A 25141-nucleotide genomic window follows, 5' to 3' on the forward strand; every position below is an offset into this window, starting at 1 on the left:
TACTTAGAACTGCATAAGTCCTTGACATTTATTCATATTTCTCATCTTATTCTTACAGATAACAGTAAGGTCAATGCTCTAAACAAAAGTTAATTTCCCTGGGTCTTAGGCAACCAGTTATAAGGAGAAAGCCCTAATTAATGTAATGTAATGGGGACCAATGTAATGAATTTCTGTGTCCTTTGAGCAGTTGCCCAGATCTCTCCCTGGGACATGCACCTTTCCTGTTCACATCCTGCAATCTCATCAAATAGATGTCCAATAGTGTGGGACAATCAACAAAGTGATGAAGTTTCTTTTGATCTGCAACAGATTAAAGTAGAAGATGGAGAAGGGAAGACAAAGTCTCGTATTTACAATAATATTTATAGGAGTTCTTTATATGGCAGGGAGAAAATTAGTGCCTATCAAGTAAGAGAACAGCTGAATAAATAGGAATATAATTACCTTGTAAGAAATGAGAAAAATGAAGAATTAAAGGAAATTTGGGAAGGCTTATTGGATTGGTAGAGATAAGAATAAAAAGAACAGTTTATATAATTATCACAATATCAAATATTAAAGTGGGTCTGTGACCTAATAGACTTTACATATATTATATATTACATATATGTGCATACATATATACAATAATATACATATTAGATATGTATATAATATATACATCTTCAAGTGGATCTGTGATCTAATAGAATATATATGTATATATTATATATATATATATATATATATATATATAATAAATATATTTTAATGATACAGATCTTAACTTATCCATGCCTGCCTATACTGGGGAATTTGTATTCTCCACTTTCTTCTGATATCATGAGAGTATTTCTGGAACACTATAGCTGTCCATCTGTCATGCCTGAACCTCATCACACAACCAGCCCATCTTTTCTTCCAATCACATATATTTTTCTGATAACATCTTTTCACTCACTTTTATCCCATTCTTTTTTCAAAGTTCCTCATTGGTTATAAGTTCTCTCTCTCTCTCTCTCTCCTTTTATTTTCTTTCAGGGCAATAGGATTTGAACTCAGGTCCTCCTGACTACAGGACTGGTGTTCTATCCACTGTGCTGCCTCTATCCACTAACTGCCTTGTCACTGGTTATATGTTGCAGTCTTTTCACACAACCATGTGCCTCTTCATTACTTTGTGTGATATTTATTTTCAATTAATTGGAGGCTGCTGTTTTCCATTGTTAACTGCCATATAACAACAACTTTAGTGTTGGTGTTAAATACACTTGAAGGTTTGAGTCATTAAAGAAGTTTCATTTCCTGAAGTCAATCTAGTAAGCTCCTCTCTTGTTCAGTTTTGGTTACCTTGGCAGCTTGGTGGTGCAAAGGACAGAGTGCAGGACCAGGAACCAGGAAGACCTGAGTTTAAATCCAGCTTCAAATACTTCCAAGTTGTATGACTGGGGTGAATCATTTAATTTTGTCTAAAATAAGGATAATAATAGCACCTATCTTCAAGAGTTGTGTGGATGAAGTGTGATATTTCTTAAGCACTTTGCAAATGCTAAGGTGATAATTTAATACCAGTTATTATTATTCATTGTTAGTCAATAAACATTTATTTAGTATCTTCCATGTACTAAGAACAAGGGATACAAAAAAAGGTAAAAGCCTGTCTCAAAGAGCCTCACAGTCTATGAGGAGACAACTCATGAAAAACTGCATACAAACAAGCTACATATAGAATTATTATTAATAATGAGTAGAGGGAAAGAACTAGAATTAAGGAAGATTGGGAAAAGCTTCCAGTGGAAGATGAGATTTTAAGTGGGACTTGAAGGAAGTTAAGTGGAACTAAGGAATTAAAATACAGGAAAGCATCTGAGGCTTGAACAGCTGGTGAAAATGCCTAGGCAGTACCTGAAATATCTTGGAGGAGGAACAGCAAAGGGGTCAGTGGCTCTGCCATACTACATAGGAATATAAGTTATAGAAAGACAAATGGGGCAAATTATGAAGGACTTTGAATGCAGAAGATTTTACTTTTGCTCTTAAAGGTATTTGGGAAACACTAGAGTTCACTGAGTGTTGGAGGAGGAAGTGACATGGTCAGACGTGCACTTTCCAAAGATCAATTGGACAGCTGCATGGAGAATGTAATGGAGTAAAGAGAAACTTATGGCAGGGAACTTAGATAGCAAGTTATTGTAATAGTCCAAAGTGATGAGAGGTCTGTACCAGGATGAGGGCAATGTTAGAGGACAAATTCATTCTTCTAAGGCCCTCCTTTTTCCTTCTCCAAAGAGTATCTGTGATCATCTTTGATTAGCCACAACTTCTTCACATTTTTATTTACAGAAGAATGTAAAAATTGATGTGATTAAGCTCTAACAGTGTGTTTTTTAATCACTGGATCTCATATTTAGAGTACCAACAGTCAAGCTAAACTTTGTCATTCTAACAGCTTATTAGCCACTTTTTTCATCACTTTGCCATTCCAACTGTAGGAAAGAAGGAACCCCCATAGGACAGATTTTTTTTTTTGTATTTTTCTTTGTTTCGTGGATTGGAGTAATTTTAAGATGTAAGTTACTAGAGAAGAGTCATGGAATGTAAAAAAATTTGAATATAAAACCGAAATATAGAATTACATTCATATTTTCTTCACTCTTTTGTTGGGTTATCAGAGAAGGGAATGCAATTGAAGCAATAGCCACCAGACAGAGGAGCTAGTCCTAATTTTAATATTCCTGGAGATGCTGAGAAGTTGCAGGTATATTATGTACATCCAATGATTTGAAAAAATGAAAGAAGAGCATCTAGGTGGCACAGTGGAGAGAACACCCACCCTGAAGCCAAGAGGACCTTCTGGCCTCAGATACTTAATAATTACCTAGCTGTGTGACTTTGGACAAGTCATTTAACCCTATTGCCATGCAAATAAAATGAAATAGCTGAACAATGAATCCATGCCCAAATGAATGAATCTTTTCAAGAAGAATAAGTTATTTTTACAAATAAATTTATTGAAGAAAGTAGGAAAAGAAAGTTTATATGGTAGGTGAGGGACTGGTCAATGCCTGATTATAAAATAGACTCAACAAATTTATAATATCTATTTTGTTATGTGTTGTGTGCTTTCTTAGTAGCATATAATTTAGGAAGATCCATGGAAGTCACATGGATAGGATAGAAATCTGGGTGATCTGCTAACTTAGGAAAGTAAATATTAATTCCAGATGTGATCATGCTTTCCTATTCCTTCTAAAAGTAACTGCTGTACCATCTGTTTTTCAATGAACTATTTCAAAGAGCACCATGGGTATGTTAAAGACATTGGTCAAAAGACTATAGATTTTATCCATCACACATAGATAAGAGGTCAAACTGCCTGAGACAGAGACATATTTTCACTTTTCACTATCCCTACTCTCCATTTAAGTTATATTCTATATGTGGAATAAAGTTTTTAAAAAGTATGCTCCATATTATTTGCATTTATTGACCATACACATCTTGTTTAAACCATATCATTGCTTGGGGATCTCTTTGTAATAGTCAAGGTATCCCAAACTTACTGATCTGCAAATAATTTTTCAATATAAAGTAAAGTCAGATATAGATAAAAAAGGCATTTAGAGTGATGTTTAGATAGTGACTAGATTTTATATTGCAAGTGCCACTACAGATGAGGAAAAATTTAATTATTAATTCTGCAACAATAAAAGAGTCGGAATAATAATAACAATAAACTGACATATGTATGGTTGTAACATTTGGAAAGCACTTTGCACATATTAGTGTTACAAAGTATCCCCAGCTCTTCACTTTTCTTGGTAATCTCATGGCTAATAATACAGCTTTTCCTATTCTTGATAATGTTCTGGTTGGTGGTTTATAGCTTCTAACAGAATGAAAGGGATGCAAAGTGTCTTGCTCCTCCCCAATAAAGGTTCTATTAGAACAATAATGATTGCTTGTGAGTCATTGCTCCCACTGAGCAATTTCTTGATTCTTGGTCCTTGACATGGAACTTCTTGATTTATTATTGTTGTGTACACCAAGGTAAATGGATCCCTGTTCACTTAATTGAGATCAGTCTCCCCTTCAAACTGATTACTTTTGTTAGCAGTGGCTTTGATGTAGATAAACATTACCTCATTCTCACAGATGGAACTGAGAAGCCAATGAGATTAGCAGCATATGAAGAAACTGAACAGAAGTGGTACCCAGGACTTTTAGTTTGACCTTTGACCTTGATTCTTAATGTCTCTTTTTTCTTATGTGTGGGCTTCTGAGAAAATAAGTCAGGACATTCTCCCACCTCTTCTCTTCAATGCATACTGGCAAAGAGAGAGAGTGATTTCTGGGCTGTTTCTACAAGGAAGTCTGATTTTACTCTTCCTCTTGCCCATCTCTCTTGACCCTGGTTCACTATCCTGGATTTTCTGTTATGACCTGGAGCTGAGCCAGGTAACAAAAGCAGATGCTGGTTATTAAAACCTGAAAATTATTTTGTCATTCTAGATTTCCCTCCTTTTCCTCTTTCTCTTCTACCTCTTCTTTCCTCTACTCCTCTCACATGTTCCTTCATCTGCTTCCTAGAATGTCACATTGAATGATGTCCCTAAACAGGAGAAATTCCATTGTTACCCTCTTTGTAGTAATGATTATATGCCTTTATTTCCAGGATTATCATTAAGAATTATGTTTTCTGGGGCTAGATGGCACAGTGGATAAAGCACCGGCCTTGGAGTCAGGAGTACCTGGGTTCAAATCCGGTCTCAGACACTTAATAATTACCTAGCTGTATGGCTTTGGGCAAGCCACTTAACCCTATTTGCCTTGCAAAAACCTAAAAAAGAATTATGTTTTCTTATACAGAAATAATTACTGATAGATTTTTACGATTCAGGAGTGTGATAGATTGGGATATATTTACATACATATGTATGTACAGATACATATATGTATTTTATATATATTTATATATGTTTTACTGAGTTACAAATACCTTATGATCTTTATTTTGATAACCTATTAAAAACCTCTCAAGCAAAATTGCATAGTTATTTTACAAGTTCAATTTTTCTGATGTACTAAAACTACAGTCAAAAAATGCCAGATACCCTGACAGATTTTTAAAAAGTGAAGCAGTTTCAAACACTGGAAGAAATTGGGATGAGATTCTTCTCCATCCTATCCTAATTCTGGATAGTGGATGAAAGAGAATGTGGATCAGAGTGTCAAGAAATTAGAGTCCTTCTCTGACCTGGAACAGTTTGTTGCTAACTTGGAGGGAAAGCTAACAGTGGAATAGAAAAGGAGTAGGCAGCTTTCAGAGATTTGGTGTACAGCATTGCATTTACTCAACTGGGTCAGAATACTCACAAGCATCAAGATTGGTTTGATGAAAATAATGGGGAAATACAGAAGCTGCTAAATGAAAAACGAGAGCTCCACAAGGTTTACTCTTAGGATAGCATCAATTTCTAAGAAGGCAGCATTCAATTCCATTAAAAGTAAAGTATAAGTGAAGTTTAGAGAGACATTCAGGATTCTTGGCTCAGTAAGGGGGCAGATGAAATTCATTTTTATGCAGATATAACAGTCCAAAGTGCTTTTACATGAAGGCTGGTGAATCTCAGTCACTCGCGACTGATGGAGTCAGAGTGATTAATGATAGGAACAAAATCCTAGAGAGATAGGCTGAACACTTCCATAGTGTTTTTAATAGACTGTCATTAATCAATGCAGAAGTTTACCGCAAGTTGAAGTCAATCCAGTCCTAGTTGGAACTCCAATTGAAGAAGAGGTTTTGAATGCCATTAGGCTCCTTTCATGGAGCAAAGCACCTGGTGCTGATTCTATTCCAGCTGAGATCAACAAGGTGGGGAAGTCCAATGCTCATACAAAAATTGACTGAAATTTTCCAGGTTATATGGCATGAAGAAATTATCCCCCAGGAATTCAAGGATGCCTCCACTGTCCATCTCTGTCCTGTGACAATCACAGGGTTATTTTTCTTTTAATCACTGTTAATGGGTAATCTTGCCAGAATAATCATTAATTCTCATTAATCATCTTGCCAGAATCCTCCTCAATAGGCTGATCTTTCACCCAGCAGATGATCAGTTTTTGAGAGCCAGTGTGGCTTCAGAAAGGTTTGAGGAACAATATATATGATATTTGCTGCCCAACAACTCCAGGAAAAATGCCAAGAGTTGAACAGAGGTCTGTATACAATATTTGTAGATCTGACCAAAGCCTTTGATACCATCAGTCATGAGATAGAATGCATGTCAAATGATTTTTCAATCATGTCAAAATTTGGTTTTTGGGAGAAGTTCATCAATATTGCACATCAATTGCATGACAGCATGCATACCCAGGTTTTTAATAGTGGACGATGCTCTCGAGATTTCCCAGTCACAAGGCTGTGTCCTTGCTCCCATGCTTTCTTAGCATGATGTTTTCAGCCATGTTATCAAAACCCTTCCTTGAGGATGAACATGGTATCAAGGTCAGCCACCACACTATTGGAAAATTCTTCAACTTGAAGCCAAGGAGGAGGGAGTGTTGGTACATGACCATCTGTTTGCAGTGGATTGTAGCCTCTGAAGCTGAGATGCCACAAATGGATCAATTCTCTGCTGCTTTTGCTATCTTTGGCCTACAATTAACAACAAGAAAACACAGCCAGCACCACTCAATCCATATATGGAACCATCAGTTATAGCAAATGGAGAAATTTTGAGTACTGTGGAAAGTTCTCTTACCCTGGCAGTATATTTTCCAGGGAGGTACACCTTGACAGTGAGACTGACACACACATTACCAGAGCTAGTTCAGTATTTTGGAAGCTCTGAAAGAAAAGCTATTGAGACTAACTACCAAGCTGAAGGTCTACAGAGCAATTGTACTGACTTCATTGCTAAATACCTGTGAAATTTGGACAGTCTACCATCACCATGCCAGCAAACTGAATCGCTTCCCTTTAAGTTGTCTTAGGAAAATTCTAAAGATCAACTAGCAGAATAAGATACCAGACACTGAGGCTTTCTTGAGCTAAACTGCCAAGCATTCAAACATTATTACAGAGAGCACAACTGCAATGGGCTAATCATGTTGTTGGAATGATAAGCACACACTTGTCAAAAACGACTATTTTATGGAAAAGTCACACAGGGCAAGCACTCACAAGGGGGTCAAAAAGAAACAAAACTGGGCCATCCTGAAGGTCTCTCTTAAGAACTTTAGAATTGGGGTGGCTAGGTGGCACAGTGGATAGAGCACTGGCCCTGGAGTCAGGAGTACCTGAGTTCAGATCCGGCCTCAGACACTTGGTAATTGCCTAGCTGTGTGACCTTGAGCAAGCCACTTAAGCCCATTTGCCTTGCAAAAACCTAAAAAAAAAACAACTTTAGAATTGATTGTACAGCATGGGAGACACTGGCACAGGACCACCCATCAGAGACAGTGCTGTGCCCTATGACCAAGATAGAATTGAAGCAGCTCAAAGGAAACATGAGATACATAAGTTTAGAGTAATCACTCCATGTCCAACCTGTGGTAAAGCATTCCAAACATGTATTGGTCTGATCAGCCACAGTTGGACACACTGCTATTCATGTCTAATATAGTGATCTTATTTTGGTCTTCTTTGATAATGAAGGACAAGAACCAGGTCCTCCTGGAACTATACTAATAGTATATTCTTAAAGCTACTTAAAAATTAAACTTAAACAGTAATTTGACAGACTGGAGAAGTGTGAGGACACAATACAATTCAACTGGGACAAGTGTTTTATTTATATCAATACTTTTCCCCAAATATTTTTGATCTTAGTATATATTTGCCTAAAAATAAGGATTAAGTTCTACTTCAGAAATTTCCAAGCTGTTGGACCCTGAATGACCTTTCTGAATCATAATCACAATCATAATCAAATACCTTACAGAATTGTCAAAGAAATTTTGGGATCCTAAAACTTATAGATAGATGAGATATTTTAAATTAGTCTAATTTACTAATTTTACAGAAATTACTCATTTGGAGAAGCTGACATTCAATCAAATGAAATGACTTGCTCAGAATCACAGAGATAGTAAGGAGTACAACTAGAATTTGAATCTAGAGCCTGGTCCACTTTGAAATCCAGTACTATTTGTACTACTTTTTTTTTAACAAGGCAAATGGCGTTAAGTGGCTTGCTCAAGGCCACACAGCTAGGTAATTATTAAGTGTCTGAGGCCGGATCTGAACTCAGGTACTCCTGACTCCAGGGCCGGTGTTCTATCCACTGTGCCACCTAGCCATCCCTGTACTATATTTCTTAATTAGCGTCTCTATCTCTAGGCTCTTCTTTGGGGGCAGCTAGGTGGTGCAGAGAATAGAGATTACCTTGGAGTCAAGAGTCCTGGAGTTCCAATCCAGCCTCAGGCACTTGACAATTACTAGCTTGTGTGACCTTGGTCAAGTCACCTAACCCTGATTTACCTGGCATCCTAGGCCCATCTCTGGTCATCCTGATTCACATCTGGCTACTGGACACAGTAGGAGGAGAAAGTGAGTCTTCAACCTAGCACAGCATCCCCCTCACTCAAATCCAATTCATGTTTTGCTTGGCATCACTTCCCCTGGTGAGTCTTTTTTGAGAAAGAAGGTCAAATATCAGGTTCTTCTGGTCAATCCAGCACAGTCCCAACTATGTCATTTCCTTTAAGCAAGCTTCAGGGGCCGGCTAGGTGGATAGAGCACCGGCCCTGGAGTCAGGAGGACCTGAGTTCAAATTTGGCCTCAGACACTTAATAATTCCCTAGCTGTGTGGCCTTGCAATAATCTAAAAAAAAAAAAAAAGAAAAAAAAAGAAAAAGAAGCAAGCTTCAGTTGCTTCCCCTATAAAATAATAATTTTTCTGATATTTAAGACCCTTCGGGAATTTTGCTTCACCCTGCTTCCAGTTAAACCGACATGCTTCTGCTCCCAGTCCAGGCCATCCCACCCCCTTCCTCCACCGTCTTCACGGTTTAGGATCCCTATCCTCCTTCAAAGCTCAGTTTAATATAATTTTCAGGAAATCCTCCCCCTTCTCTTGCATTATTTTGTATTATTGTTACATTTTCCTGTGTGTCCCCGTTCCATCACAGTTTGGATTGTCTGCTTTTCTCTACTCATCCCCAGCACCTAACGCCTGCCGAACTGAATGCCAAAAGTGTGTAGGGGGCACGCTGCGGCCCGTCCGGGGCGGTGTGTGGCGGGCGAGGTAACTACTGTGCTCGGCGGGGAGGCTGCCCAATGAAGCCACATTATTGCAGCTGCGCCGGCGGGGAGCAGCGCGGGGTTCCCGCTCCCGGGGCGACGCGAAGGAGCCCACCACGGCCGCCTCAGCGGCCTGAACGCCGAGGGAGCAAGCCGCAAGCCGGAGCGCCCCCCGGGGCTGTCCCGCGCCCCGCTCTGACGACTCACGCGCGCCGCGCGCCGCGGGCGCTCTGAAAATACGTCACGACCCAGCTCTCCCGAGATCGCGGAGGCGCGGAGGCTCTCGCGAGATCCCAGCCCGGCGAGGTCGGAGGGGAGGAAAAGGGCGGGGCCGGACGCCCCCAGCTCGCTCCCCGCGGCTTCCTCTGGCCGGCCACTGCGCATGTCCTAGGCTTCCGCTAACTTTCAGTCCGGAAGAGTTGGCGGCTGCGGGGCCGGCCTCCTGCTCGGGCCTCCGGGAGGTGGCAGGGCGCTGACCGGCTTCCGGAGTCGAGGGCCCCAGGGGCGGGATGGTGCCGCAGAGCCAGGTGAGGACCCCCGGCTGGGTGACCTCCCACCTCCCGCCTTACCTCGCCGCACCTCAGGGCCTCCAGCTCGAAAAGGCGGGGCTTGGGCTTTGTGCGACCCAGGGGTCCCTTCCAGAGACGGGTCCAGGAGTCTTTTTAAAATTTTTTTTTCTGTTTTATTTTTATTTAAGGCAGTGGGCTTACGTGACTTGCCCAAGGTCACGCAGCTAGGCCATGAAGTATCTGAGGTTAGACTTGAACTTGGGTCTTGTGGACTCGAGGACCAGTGCTCTGTCTAGCTGCCCCTAGATCCGTGATTCTTGAAATCAGAGTGCTTCTTTTCCCTTATCATACCCTAGCTGCCCTGTGTATAGCTTGTTAGAAGATAAATATATCTCTATCCACATATAGATATAGATATATAAATATACATATATAAATATATATAAATAAGTGTGTGTATGCATACACATGGGTGCTTAATAAATTGATTCATGATATGGCTGGCTTCCTATATATTTATTTTCTTGTCTTTCTCTTCAGATTGTAAGCTCCTGAAGGGCAGGGGGCTGGCTTTTGCCTCTTTTTGCCTGCGCAGGGTAGGCAATTAATAAAGATTGATTGATTGAGTAAACCCAACTGGGCTACACTTCTTGTCTAAAGAAAGGATTAAAAAAAAATGAGCAGAAACAAAACATTGTATACACTAATAGCAATATTGTATGAAGATCGGCTGTGTTTGACTTGATTGACTTAACCTTAGTAATAGAATGAGCCAAGACAATTCCCAAGGGGGAACTCATGGGAGTTTGAATTACAGACTGAAGCATATTTTTTTGTAAACTTTTCATTATTCTTGGTGGCAGTGGGGGTGGGGGGTGCTTTTGGCTTGGTTTTCTTTTGCACCATGGCTAATATGAAAATGTTTTGCAGTATTACACATGTGTAATTTATATTAAATTGTTTTGCCTTTTCAAGGTGGGGGAGGGAAGGAAAGAATATGCAACTCATAATTTTTTTAAAAGTTAACCATTTTTGTCTTCATGCAATGAGAACAATTAAAGTATTTTTATAATTATAGGGATAAATAAACAGGGATGACCTATTTAAATTTTAATTACCTTTTTTTCAAGTTTTGACAGTTTTGAGTTAAAGGATCTAGGTTCAAGTCCTGTCTCTGATGCTTACTACCTATGTGTCCTTGGGCAAATGACTTACCCTCTCTAGAACTCAGTTTCCCCCATCTATTAAAGGGTGGTATCAGAGGGTTCCTTCCTTCCAAGCTCCTAGAGCTGTGATCCAGAGATTTGTCCTTAGTTGTCAGCCACTTCTGTGATAGACCTTGCTTGGGGATATTGAGAGGGAAGTCTATTAAAAAAAAAACACAACACCCCTTCCCCCTCAACTTTGTGTAATCAGGTTTAAAGTCCAACTCTTGTTTGGAGCCAGGCTTGTATCAGATTGAAGTGAACCTTAACTGGCCTCACTAATTTTTATTTTACTCTCTCAGCTCTTGTCAATAGGGACTTGGCTCTTTGCTTCTGTAGGACTACACTAACCCCCTTTTGAGGTTTAAGAGCACTCAGAAAAGTAACTTTTGTGGCAGATATTTGGAACAGTAATTTGAATATATTAAAAAAGGCAGGAATTTTGAGGTCCCTTAAAGAAATAGACTCTATGTCTGTAAAATTATCCAGTGTTGAATTTATTTCAGTAACTTAAAACTGATGATTATATGGTAGTTAATGTTTTTTGCCTTACATTTTTGAACATTTTTAACTCCATGAAATGCCTTTGGATTCAGAGTTGACAGTTTCTGAGTGAGCCTCAGAATTAATTAACCTGTTTATCCTGTATTTCAAGGTCTCGTCATAATTTCATTTTTACCCACTTCCTTTTGTAAATGTTAGTATTGCTTCATATGTTACATAACAATCTTCAGCAAATGGGTCATAGGATCGTGGGACTTAGTGTTCTGTAAAGAACCCTTGGAAATCATCCTGTCCAAGCCCCTCGTTTTATAGATGAGGAAACTGTGGCCCTCGCTACTAAAATAATACATATTTGGGGCGGCTAGGTGGCGCAGTGGATAGAGCACCGACCAGGAATCAGGAGGACCTGAGTTCAAATGTAGCCTCAGATATTTAATAATTACCTAAGCTGTGTGGCTTTGGGCAAGCCACTTAACCCCATTGCCTTGCAAAAAGAAACAAACAAAAAAACCCTAAAAAAATAATGCATACTTGAATTATTTCACAGTGATGTATGCAAATTTTCTTTTAGTTAGGTATAATTTTTTTAAAAGGACTTTTCATTTTAAGCTCTTCATATCTGACAGGTGTAAAAAGTAAAGCAGATCTAAGATTATTGGGAGTTATTTGCTGACAATAAAATATCTGATGACAGATTTCAAAGTTTGAGGACACACCTAAGAAAGTATATTCTAGTGGAGTTTGAATTTGAAAATCTGAAGGTTTTTCTCTGAAATAACTCAGAATTTTATTAATTTTCTCAAAGTCTGACTGTGGATTTATTGACAATTTTCTATGTACATTTTTCATATATAAATTGGTCCACCTCAAGAAACATTTATTAAATACTTGTTCTTTGCAAAGTACTTTGTTGTAATTAAAATTATATACTTGCAAGGTACAGTCTTTCTCTTCAGATTGTAAGCAAGGTAGCTTTGAATGTTTATATTATACTGGGAAAAGGCACTGACCTGGGAAGTCAGAAAACCTAGGGTCTGTTCAATAACATTAATTACATGTGGCTTTGGGCACTTTTTAAACTTCATTTCATCATCTGAACTTGTCCAGATCTAAAATTCTAAAGTTCTTTGTTTGGGTTTGTTAAGATATGGCATGTTATTGATGATCTTTTTCCTCCTGCTCTCTAGGTTACTGTGTTGTATTTTGCAAGAAGTGCTGAATTAGCAGGTGTTCGCTCAGAGACCATTTCTGTGCCACAACAAATAAAGTCTCTGAAGCTGTGGGAAGAGATTGAAAGTCGACATCCCAGGTAGTTTAACATTTGTGGAATATGTTGGGTTGATGAGGGTGGGGTGGGGGCTTTTTGAAGGGGGGGAGTCTTAAGTGACATTGCTCCATTTCCAGGGTAGGGCAATGATCATTGAGAGCCTTTCAATAATGTAATAGGGTAGACTGGACTTTATCCTTAGAGATCATTTTCTTCTGGTGAGACAAATTGTTTCTATAGTCTCCAGAAATTAAAGAAGGTGTTATGGCACAGAAATAAGAGTATGTAGACATACTAGGTGTCAGACAGTTCTGAGTTTGTGCCAAATTAACTCTTTGACCTTTGGTAAGTCATTTAACTTTTCTAGGCCTTAGTTTACTTTTCTCTGAAATGAAAGAGTTGAATTAGATGATCTTGAAGGGATATTCCCTTGCTGTAATTGTGTGTGGTCATATCACCAATTGGCACAACTACTTTTCCTTGGCAGGGATGAATTAGTAACTTTTGTTCCTGATCTTAGAAATATTCATTTTTTTCCTATTTGTGCTAGTATTTTTATTGGTTCCCAAGGCTACTTTTTGTTATTATTTATTCATTTGACTGTATGATATATTGCAGGTTCTCTCTTTTTTTTTTTCTTTTTTATGTAGGCAAGTTAGCTGACATCATCCTAGAGCAGAACCGTGATTTGCTCTGTAAGGGAGAGAGGGGAAACCTTGTGGACTTCTTTCTGCCAGATCCTGACCAGCAAACAGACTGATCTTAAATATTAGAGCTGGTCTTCAGCTCTTTAAAAAATTCTGGATTCAGTTGTTTCCCAGCATTTCTAGTCTGTACAACATGTTCCTATAGCCCTGTATCATATACAATATGTAAAATTGACAGCTAAAAAGTGAGTGAATTCAAATGTCTGGATTTAAGTTTCTGCAAAAAAAGTACTCAAGTTGTCTTTTTCTTGAAGTTTTGTTTTTTGAATGCTAGCAATTTTCAGTTTTTTGTTTTTTTCTTGGGAAGATATAGAAGTGAATGTGGTACAGTGGAACTAAAATTGAATTTTGAGTCAGGAGAATGCTGGCTTTGCTGCTTTTTACCAATATAATTTTAGGCAACTCATTTTATCCCCCCAGGGCCTCAGTTTTCTCATCATAATTTTTTGGTTAAGTGGAGAGAGCCTTGAAAGAAGTAGATCTTTTTTACTCAAAACATGAATTGAAAGCTGACTTGGTAAGTTTTGGTATGACCCTCCAACAAAAATGGCCATGTATATCTTCAATGGCATTCAATAATCATTTGAAGGTATAACAGAATTTCATTATAAAAGCCTGGGGTAATGATGCCAAATCATATTCCCTAAAATAAAATAAAACTATTTAAGCATAAGTAGTTTTAAAATCTTGACTTAGGGTATTATATACAAAGTTTACAAAATACAGGGTTAAAGTATTCTGTTTCTTGGTTGCTGCAAAGGAAGAATTTTATTTTGAGCAAGAGATTTGCCCTTTTTTTTTGTTTTGAAGTCTCTCTTAAAATGAATTTAGCTCAAATAAAGGGATATCAACATATAGAGTGTACATTGTTTACTGAGTAGTTTTCATTTTACATTTTCTTTTTACCTTTTTCTTCCTCTTTCATGAATGACTAAATTCTTATTTATTTTATCATTTTTGTCATATACTTCTTGTTTTTGTTTATAGAATAATAAATATATCTACTCGATTGAATTTTCATATTTTGGATTTTGAGAAGAATTAATTTCAGTTGTATTTTAGAGACTATTTATCATAACTTTATGACTTCTTTAAAATGATAGCTTAACTTTTATGTTTTTCCCAGGTTAGCTGATGTAAGAGATCAGGTGATATTTGCTGTTCGGCAAGAATATGTCCAGCTTGGAGATCAACTCCTGTTCCTACAGCCAGGCGATGAAATTGCAGTTATACCCCCCATTAGCGGAGGATAATTTCCCTGGGTTGTTGGGGTATGTACGGTTTTTTTTTAAACAAAAATACATTTTATTTTTATTTTTCAGTTACATGCTTTGAAAGTTTTCCATTATTCATCCATTTGCAAATTTATACGTTACACATTTTTAAATTATCCTTCTTTCCCTCCCCCTCTCCTTTGTGGTGATAAAATTTGTACATGTTCGTTTCTTTTTAACATATTTACATATTAGTTATTTTGTGTAAGAGGAATTAGGATTAGGGGAAGAGTTAGGAAGGAAAAATGTGTTTTAAAAAGTGAACAGAGTATGTGTTCAGATTTTGTGCTTTTGTGTTTTGTTTTTTTCTGGATGTGGATGGCATGGTTCATAAACCGGTCTCCCAGGGTTGTCTTAGCTGTCTGAACTTCTAAGAGGAGCTGCAACCATCATGGTTGATCCACTCACAATGTTGTTAATAGGTACAATGTTCTCTTGGTTCTGCTCCCTTCACTCAGCATCTGTTCATGTAATTCTTTCCATGTTTCTCTAAACTCCAACCACTCATGATTTCTTATAGAACAATAGTACTCCATAAGATTGATATACCATAACTTGCCCAACCATTCCCCAGTTGATGGACATGCCCTCAATTTCCAATTCTTTGCCACCACAAAAAGAGTTGCTAATAAATATTTTTGAACTTGTGGGTCTTTTCCTATTTTTTTTATGATTCCTTTTGGATATAGACCTAGTATTGGTATTGTTAAGTCACTTTTATTGCTCTTTGGATATAGTTCCAGATTGCTTTCCAGAATGGTTGGATCAGTTCACAACTCCAGCAACAGTGCATTAATGTCCCAATCCTCCCGCAATCTCTACAACATTGATCCTTTTCCCTTTTTTTCTCATCTTGGCCAATCTGATAGGTGTGAGGTTTGTTCCCAAACCAGTTCTGTCTGTTGCCCTAGGGTTCCCAGGGTTGTCTGGGGTAGGGACCCTCCCTGCTGGCCGGCTATCTAGCCAAGCCAGGACCTGGGTTGCTCTCTGTCTTCTGGGACTTAGGCTGTGCTGTGGCTAGAAACCTCCCCGACTTTCTCACTCTCTTGTCTATGCTGGACTATATTTCCCCTTTATTCCCAAAGAGAGTTGAGTTGAGTTGAGAACTTGTTTTGCTCTTTTTTTTCCCCTTGGTAGAATCTATAGCATTAATGTCTGTGTAGAGGCTTCATTTAAAGTTGTGTCAGGAAAAGTTCTGGGAGCATGCTAGCATCATGCCGCCATTTTGGTTCCACCCCGTATGTATGGTTTCTATTTCTCACTAGTGAGAAAGAAAAAAAAAGAAAACTATAGGAGAAAACTTGTCAGCATTTGTCTTGGGCTTGCTGAACCAATTATTTTTATTCTAATAACTAGACCAATTATTTTTATTCTAAGATATCAATCTGAAGCATTCATGCATCATAGATTTAGAACAGAAGGGACTTCAGAGGGGATCTGGTCCAGTTCCCTCACTCTTCAGATAAGGAAGCTTGAGACCCAAGGAAATTAAACAATTTCTCAAGGTCATGTAGGTAACAATCCTCTGACTAGAGATTCATTACTCTTTTCCTTGAAGCACATTGTTTCCTATTTTGGTTCTGTACATCGTTTACATGTTTTGGTTCTATACTTCATCCACATGTGCATTAATCTTAGTCAGGGATTCTAATGATCAAAGGCATACTTCATTCCTGGAATTGGAAAAGTTATATTTTACAAGGGGCATAACATACATTTCTCTTATATGAACCTGGCAGGCAAGGCCAATTAGGACCACCCTGGTCCACGAAGACTAAGCTATCTTTGTCAACTATCCACTTGAAATTTGACATTAAATGTACATATTATAAGTTGATCACTTAAGGTATACAAGTGTCTCAGCTTTGGCTTAATATAAACTTAAAGATTCTGGCAAGATCATTGTTATTCATTTTATAATTCAGAGCATATTGTTTTATGTCTAAACAAGTGCATTCAAATGTGATAGTTTTATAAAATACACATATACACACATATGAATATATACATATCTATAATACATTTGTGTGTATATATATATGCATATATATATATATATATATATGTATATATATATATATAGCATTGTTTGCCTTCTCTTGATGTTATATCAAGAGGAATATTTCATGCATATGAATCTGTTTCATTTCTACTGTTTTAAAAAATAATTTATAAATTTGTGTTACATAATCTCAGAATGAGCCATAAATGATTCTTGCAGTGGTGTAGGCCATTTAAGGAACATAAATTATGACTGCGGAAATAAACTATATTTTAAAGTTTCCTGACCAAAGTTTGCTTATTGATTATGATTCTTTAAAAAGAGGTAGGGGACAGCCGGGTGCTGTAGTGGATAGAGCAGTGGCCCTGGAGTCAAAAGGACATGAGTTCAAATCAACCTCAGACAGGTAATAATTTCCCAGCTGTGTGACCTTGGGCAAGTCACTAATCTCATTACCTTGCAAAAGACACCCCCAAACAAACAAACAAACAAACAAATAAAAAGGGTGTGGAAAGAAAGTATGGTGGTTAATTGACTATATAATGCTTGGTTCTGTCTTCTAGGCCTTTGCATGGTAATGGATCACCTTAGGGAAAAACTTGTCTTTCCTTAGCTATATGGCCAGGATTTTGCTAGGATATGGTTTGAGCTGTGGTCATGACTTGTGTTGTAATTAGCAGCTTGTTCCTCCCCTCTCACTACTGCAACTGAAATCCTTTGGAATGAGTCCAAAAGCAGTGCAGGAGAGGAAGGGAGATGGTGATGGAGACAACATACTTCAGGACCCAGGGGTGCATAAAAAGATTACATATAAAAAAGATGCAATAATAAATAGACCTCACCTTGATGATGATAGAGTGGCAATAAGGAAATTGTGGAGTGGGAGGAAGAGCATCATCAGAGCTGATTTGTTTGTCCTTCCAGAAGCTGGAGTACCCCGTAGAGGACACCCTGTCAGGAGGGCCAATTTGAAATTTAAGGTCCTTGAAGACTGAAATTGTAGCTGAAGAGGGATTCCTGGCCTTCCTGGTCTTGAATCTCAACTGAGTCTTCTATTTTGTGACCTCAAGCAAGTCATACCATTCCTCTGAGCCTTAGTTTGGGGAATAATAATACTTATGTAACTTCACAAAATTGCTGTAAAAAAGCACTTTGTAAACATCAAAGTGTGATGTAAGTATGAAACAATGCAGTTACTCTTACTATACCCTACATCAAGATTGTCCCAACTTACTTTTACAAGTGCTTTTGGAAACAATAGGCAATTTAATTTGCCATTTTAGCAAGAGCCCTGCAGTAGCCCGGCTCCCTTTTCTAAAGCATGTAGTAAACCTACAGGGGGCCCTCATAAAATCCCTCTGCTGGCCACATGCTGCCAGAGGGCCATCTTTTGGACAGCCCTACCCTACATGAAGGTAAATTAAAGACCATCTCTCTCAAAACATACCTGAGAGCATTAGTAAACACATGCTCAATTAGCCTGCCATCTTCAATGTCCTCCAGCTCATTCTCTTTATCATCTAATATGACTTACTTTTGTGTTTTTGTTTTTGATCATCTAATACTTGAGAAGGGAAGGAAAAGGTTAATGTTAATACTTAACGAATTTTGAAAATATTCTTGTTTCTAGGGAATCTATGAATGCAGTTGAGGACAAACCTAAAGATATAATTACATTTACTGCTGAGAAGCTCTCAGTAGATGAAGTCTCCCAGTTGGTGATTTCTCCTGTCTGTGGAGCTGTGTCTCTTTTTGTGGGTGAGTTATTTTTCACACTTTTCTACTATAATATAGCACAGGATCAATCTGATCTTGTGGTGGTTCTGCTTCTCTTTAGCTCAAACGTGACTTCTTTGCCAAAATGTTCATGTTAAAGAACTTATTTGTTTCATATTTTATTTGATAGTTTAGTAAGTTCTAAAATATTCCAACTCAAAGTCTAGTATATTAGATCAGAAAAAATTATCTAGAATCTTTTCTCTTAACGTTTAAAAGATATTTTCCTAGAAACAATACAGTAACATAAATTAGTGTTGCTATAAGAGGAATATTGTTTCATTTCTCTAAGTGAAATAATTTTGTGTATTTGGAAGACTATGATAATGATTCCATGTTTAGCTTTTTTCCCTTAAATCTGAGTCTACAGACAGTCAAATAAAATTATTACATAGGTTCCAGAAAGTTTTTAAATTAATAATTGCACTGTTTATGAAGAAAAATATTTTTCTTTTGATTCAGGTATTTATCACTAATTAAATTTTTTGTTTTATTTTAGGGACTACAAGAAATAACTTCGAAGGAAAAAAAGTTGTTAGCTTAGAATATGAAGCTTATGTGCCAATGGCAGAAGCTGAAGTCAGAAAAATATGTGGTGCTGTTAGACAGCAGTGGCCAGTCAAGCACATAGCCGTGTGCCATCGGCTTGGGTGAGCTGGTCCTTATTGCCTCTTTGTAAATTTCAGTGCCTACCGCTACTGGTTTTAAACTTGTGTTGATCACAGAGTATTTGACACACTCATCCTGCAACTGAACTATATAAAGGAAGATATATATTTAGTAAGAATCTGAAGATAGTGATATTTTACCTTTAACTTCCTTTTTTTGAATTTTTTCTTTTTTTTTTTCCCAAACACTAAATTTATCAGCATAATTTACTTTAGTCCTTTCTTACACATAGTGTGCCTTACATTAATAACATTTTGGTGCTCTGTCTGTTAGCAGTAAGAATTAGCAAAGATATGGTTATAGGCTTAAAATTCTTGAAAATTCTCAATTGTCCATGGCATATGAGTCAATGGAACCCCCCCCCCCCAGCCATTTTTCTTTCCTTTTTTTTTAAACAACCGCATTGTACATTTTTATGGATTCTGCTTATCATCTCAACTATTCTACTTAAAGTAAAGTGACTTGCAGACATTTAATTTAGTTTGTATTTTTATACAATTAAAAGAAATGAAGTTTGGGTTTTTTTTAAGGAATTATTAAAATGGGAGCTGTGTTTACTATGGAGTATGATGTACAGTGGAAATTAGGTAGAAAAGACTTTCTACTCAAAAGTATCATAGTGTGCAGTATAATTGTACAATATAATTCTTTTCCTTCTCTAAAAGATGGGACAGATGTGTAGTAGCAAATTGGCTCAAGTTCTGTTTTCCCATTTGAATACAACTCTGGTATGGAATACAGTTTCAACACTATGTTTAAAAATCATATTGGGGGGCAGCTAGGTGGCACAGTAGATAGAGCACCAGCCCTGGAGTCAGGAGTGCCTGAGTTCAGATTCGGCCTCTGATATTTAGTAATTGCCTAGCTGTGTGGCCTTGGGCAAGCCACTTAACCCCGTTGCCTTAAATTAAAAAAAGAAAAGAAAAAGAAAAAAAGAACATTATGACATTCTAATAGCAAACCCTAGTTATAAGTGGAGTTCACCAGATCATCCTTATTATTTAAAATACAAGTTGATCAAATTTATTTCTATAACATTTTTGTTCCTCCATCTTATTTCAGCTTAGTGCCAGTAACAGAAGCAAGTGTGGTCATTGCTGTGTCTTCAGCGCACAGGGCTGCATCCCTTGAAGCTGTGAAATATGTTATTGATACTTTAAAAGCCAAAGTTCCAATTTGGAAAAAGGTATAGAATTTGATATCTGACATTGTCATTTGAACATATTTATATATGCTTAGGAATATAAAGCATTTTACTATAGAATTTTGCAGCATCTTGATATTTTTACTAAGGAATCCTCATCACCTTAGGACTGATCTATTACAGTTAGCTTCCTAAAACACTAATTCCTTCATGTCCTGTCCCTCCCTTGTTTACCAACTCTAAATATATAGGATAGAGTCAATACTTCTTTTTCTAGTATTCAAGGCTCTCAACAATCTATTCCAATCTTTTCTAGCCTTGAGTTCTGTTCTTTCTTTTATGTATTATTTTCTAGCCAACCTGTTTTATTTACTGTTTCTCGACCATGTTTGTTTTTTTACTATATGTCTCCTTACCTGGGATGGTATCCCCTCTTCACACTCTCTAATTTTTACACTTTTCCTCTGACCATTCAGGTTCAAATTCTCTCTTTTGAACTCATTTTCTTGATAACTGTTAATTTGAATGACCCTTGAGAGCAAGAACCATTTATTGTATCCCCCTGTAGACCTGTGATTTCATTGTCATAGGGAACTCTCTCTCTCCCAGTGCAAATTGGGATCTTCTCTGAAATTTATAGTCTGAAAGTGTTGCCTGGACCACTTAGAGTTTAAATGGTTAGTATATATCAGAGAAAGGATTGAAATCAGACCTTCTTGGCTCCTGAGTTAGGAAGTAGTAATTTTAAAGTCACTTTCTATTTAGATCTTCAATATACATTGAATTAAAAATTAACAACTATGGAGCAGCTAGGTGGCACAGTGGATAGAGCACTGGCCCTGGAGTCAGGAATACCTGAGCCAAATCCAGCCTCAAACAGTTAATAATTACCTAGCTGTGTGGTCTTGGGTAAGCCACTTTACCCCATTGCCTTGTAAAAAAGAAAAAAAAATTAACAACTAATTAAGAAAATTTTTATGTTCTTCATTAATATGAAATCTGGGCGTTTGCCACATCTTAGACACCGAGACTTAGTACTGATTTCAGATTGCTAGCTTTTTTTCAGTTATTTGTTTGTTAGAGTTGTTCTAAATTTTTCCTAACATTCCCTTCCCCCACATCATATTCAATAATAAATTTTTTTTAAAGTAGAGCTACTTTTAAAACTCATTGAAATACATATGTTGCTATTTTGATTAGATAATAGCACTAAGTGGGGAAAAATATCAAGACAAAGTTTTTAAAAAACTCCTATTTGGGGGTGGCTAGGTGGTGCAGTGGATAGAGCACTGGCCCCAGAGTCAGGAGTACCTGAGTTCAGATTCAGCCTAGACACTTAATAATTACCTAGCTGTGTGGCCTTGGGCAAGCCACTTAACTTCATTGCCTTTCAAAAACCTAAAAAAAACCCCCAGAAACTCCTGTTCTCAAAAAAAATTTTAGCAATAGTAGAGCCACTATCAAAATGGATAAAAAGACTGATTGTTGGTAACCAATTGCCCGTCATTTCAGATTAAGCAAGTTATACTTTCAAAACGACTTTAATTCAGGTGTTTTGTTTCATTTTTGTGGACTTCAGAGGTCTCTTGATCTTTGATCATTTTAAAGGAAATTCTTGGTACTTAATATCTAGAGAAGAAAGATTATTTCTTTGAACATGCATTCATTTTATTTATTTTTGTTACTAGGCAATGCGGTTAAGTGACTTGCCCAAGGTCACACTAGGTAATTAAGTGTCTGAGGCCAGATTTGAACTCAGGTACTCCTGACTCCGGGGCAGGTGCTCTATCTACTATGCCACCTAGCTGCCCCACATGCATTCATTTTAAAGTGATGTGGAGGGGACTAGCTCACTATTGCTTAGTCTTTAACCCCTCTTCATGAGATTTCCCATCCTGTGACCTGCTGAATAGGTTATAATCCTTACTGTATCTTTGTTAAGGATTCTAGTTTTTTGTTTTTTGATGATTTTTTTTTCCTTGAACACATTAGAAACAGGAAAGTAAGAATTCATGTCTTTTCTTCCTATATATTTCAGTAGAGTAAATATGGAGAGAATTTTTAAGTAATCAGGGATGATACATTTTGAAACAAATAATTTTACTCAGTTCAATAAATAAAAAATATTTATTAGCCACCTACCACGTCTCAGGTTGTAAGTAAATAGAGGTGCTGTTTTAAATGATTATAGTTGGGCCAGCAGAGCATAGAGAATGAAATTTAACGTAGAACAGGATTACAAGGTTGATATTAAATTATCAGAAACTAGATTTTAGCAAATTGTGTTCCTTGAAAATGTGGGCAGTGGAGTGTTTGGGAAGGGGCATGGCATAAAGAAAAAAAAAACAATAAATCTTTTTTAAAAATGCATAAGGAGAACTAGATGACTGCCCAGGCAAAAACCAGTCCTTTAAGAAACTAATAGGAAAAAAAAAAAGTTCTAGTCAGTTTGTTGATATGTACCATGACTTTGCATAGAAGATGATAAAAATTTTCATCTGGAAAAGGAACAGGGACATGATCCCATTAGCTCGATTCTTCCCCCTGCATTCCATACCACTTCTAGAAAGGACTTGGTCAGTCAATAGAGTGTTTCCCCTGTATTCCTCAGCTAAATTGTAGCATAATTAAGATTTGTATTCTCAGAACAGAAAGGGAGTAGAGAGGAATGTAGAACTAGCTGTATAGCAAAAATCCCTTATTTAACTAAGTAGGACAAAGAATTCACAGAATCACAGAACTGAAAAAGATTTTAGAGTTTACCTAGCTTTCATTTAATAGCTTCATTATTAAATGAAGCCTGGAGAATAAGGGGTTTTGACCAAACACACAGAAAATAAGTGGCAAAGCCAGAATTTAAACCCAAATTCATCATACTTTGGATTTAAAGCAATATGGTAATCTAACTCTTATATTTAGAGAAAAATAATTTAGGTTGTGATATTATAAGTCTAGCCTACCTAGAAATCTTTGTTTCTCCATCTTTGAAAAGGATCATTTTGAATATCTCTGGCCAACTGTGTGGGGAATTTTCTTTGGGAATTTAACTAGGCCAGATGTTAGACAACAGACAACTTGTCATTCAACACATGCTTTAGTTCTTTCTAACTTGGGAGGACCTGCTAGAACTTGTACTTTGTCATAGTCTTGGAAATTCATTACCATTCATTTGTCATGAGGAAGCATCAGTGTACAGATTCAATGGTTGCTGAAGAATTTGAATAATGACTTTTTTTACAAAAATCCAAATTTATGAGTTTATATGAAATAGTAGAATGCTAAATGTAAATTGTTTTGACTATTCAAAACTTTACACTTATTGTGAAGAAAATACTATATTTTGAAAATCATATTTTTATTTTTAGGAACTTTATGAAGAAGAAACATCATCTTGGAAAAGAAACAAAGAATGCTTTTGGACAAAAATTGACTAATTTTTACAAAATGAAAATTTAGACTTTTAAAAATTTCCCTATTTACTGTTATGGTATGTTGTTTTATTTTATTCTGAACCTTTTTGATCTTTCTGAGGCAGTAGGATATTTGGACAGAGTTGGACTTCATGTCTAACTCTTATTAGGCATTTTAACTGTTGCAAAGTCATCATAACTTCTCAGAACCTCACTTTTCTCATCTTTTAAACAGGTATGATACTACCTAACTTACAGGATTATGAAGAGGGAAATGTTTTGTAAACTTTAAAATGCTCTGTAAATTCAAATTTAACTTAGTTTTCAGCAAGGTCATAATATTTGGCCACATGCAAGTTCTCTTAATAGGAGCCCAATGAAGCACCAAGAAAAAGTCTGGGGTGGGGGGAATTTAGGAACAAGAGAGTTGGGGAGGTATAATGACAAGATAATATTTAGAGAGTAATAAATAAGTTAACATGTTCGATTGCCAGGCTAATTTTGTGACTACTTATAGGTGCGTTTCTCTTTTTTCTCTCTTTCCTTATACCTCCTTCAAGAAGATCAGTAATGACATAGATATTGGTAAAGGTGGAATGGGGGTCCCAAGAGTATGGAACCAAAGCAAGGAAATTTTAAATTGAAATTAATCTTTCAATCATTCTTCATAGTTCAGTGGCCTTTGTGCTTTATAATACTTCACTTCCAACCAGGTATAATCATATGATTCTAGAAAACAAATATGACATAAAAATACATATACTTCAGTTCCTGTGACATGAAGGGTCAATTTTTTCAGTAATATAAATAGTTAATCTGTTATGTATATTCAAAAACTAATAGTTCTAACTCAGATCATTTTTGTTGATTCATTCTCAATTCTGTATGAATTTTAAAGCTAGTAAATTATTTATAAAATCAAGAAAATATATTGATTAACTGTGTTACTTGTGTTTATGTCTGTCATTCAAAATTGGACCCAGTGAAGATTCGAATGGACTGATTAAGAACTAGAAAACAATTTATAACAGCATTATAAAGAAGAACAACTTGAAAAGACTTAGGAACTGAAAACAGTTTTAAAGGCTTGAGAACAATGTGTTGTATTGCTCAGCCAGCATTCTAGAGAGCCAAGCATGCTGCCCCTTCTCCTAAGAGAGGTGATGGATTCATATTTCTATTTTTGTACCTATCCAGTTTGTTTTGCTTGATTGCAGACTTGTTACAACTATTTTGGTGTTTGTTTTTCCCTCAGTGGAAGTGAAGGGTGAGTTGAATGTGAGAAGTACAGTTAAGAAAGAAAACATTCATGGAAGTATTAAAAAATTATAGAAGCAAACTGAATAAAAGGAAAAGCTAACTAATTTGTAGCTTCATATGCCATCTTTTTCTTTTCTGCTTTGGATATATGAAAATATTTATTTGGTGGTCCAGAAATAAAAGCA

The 25141-nt window shown here is 36.9% G+C and overlaps 1 protein-coding gene and 1 long non-coding RNA gene across 4 annotated transcripts; one reads left to right on the forward strand and one right to left on the reverse strand.

Annotated features, from left to right (window-relative positions):
• Positions 1–2456: 2456 nt before the first annotated feature.
• On the reverse strand, positions 2457–9427 carry LOC141498942 (uncharacterized). Its single transcript, XR_012471705.1, has 3 exons — positions 9088–9427; positions 8468–8810; positions 2457–6640 (listed from the first exon to the last, which is right to left on the reverse strand). It is a non-coding gene; the product is annotated as an uncharacterized LOC141498942 (long non-coding RNA).
• A 3239-nt stretch (positions 9428–12666) lies between these two features.
• Positions 12667–25060, forward strand: MOCS2 (molybdenum cofactor synthesis 2). 3 transcript variants are annotated; one of them, XM_074208358.1, is made up of 6 exons: positions 12667–12756; positions 14548–14692; positions 18328–18455; positions 18973–19123; positions 20205–20328; positions 23652–25060. In XM_074208358.1, the coding sequence occupies exons 2-6, from the start codon at positions 14595–14597 to the stop codon at positions 23718–23720; spliced, it is 570 nt and encodes a 189-aa protein (XP_074064459.1). In that variant the 5' UTR covers positions 12667–12756; positions 14548–14594; the 3' UTR covers positions 23721–25060. The 3 variants fall into 3 exon arrangements, with proteins under 3 accessions (XP_074064459.1, XP_074064460.1, XP_074064461.1); XM_074208359.1 differs by lacking the exon at positions 12667–12756 and adding an exon at positions 13380–13606; XM_074208360.1 differs by lacking the exon at positions 12667–12756 and adding an exon at positions 13842–13938.
• Positions 25061–25141: the final 81 nt, after the last annotated feature.

This window comes from Macrotis lagotis, chromosome X (genome assembly GCF_037893015.1).
Source record: "Macrotis lagotis isolate mMagLag1 chromosome X, bilby.v1.9.chrom.fasta, whole genome shotgun sequence".
Classification (NCBI taxonomy): Eukaryota; Metazoa; Chordata; class Mammalia; order Peramelemorphia; family Peramelidae; genus Macrotis; species Macrotis lagotis.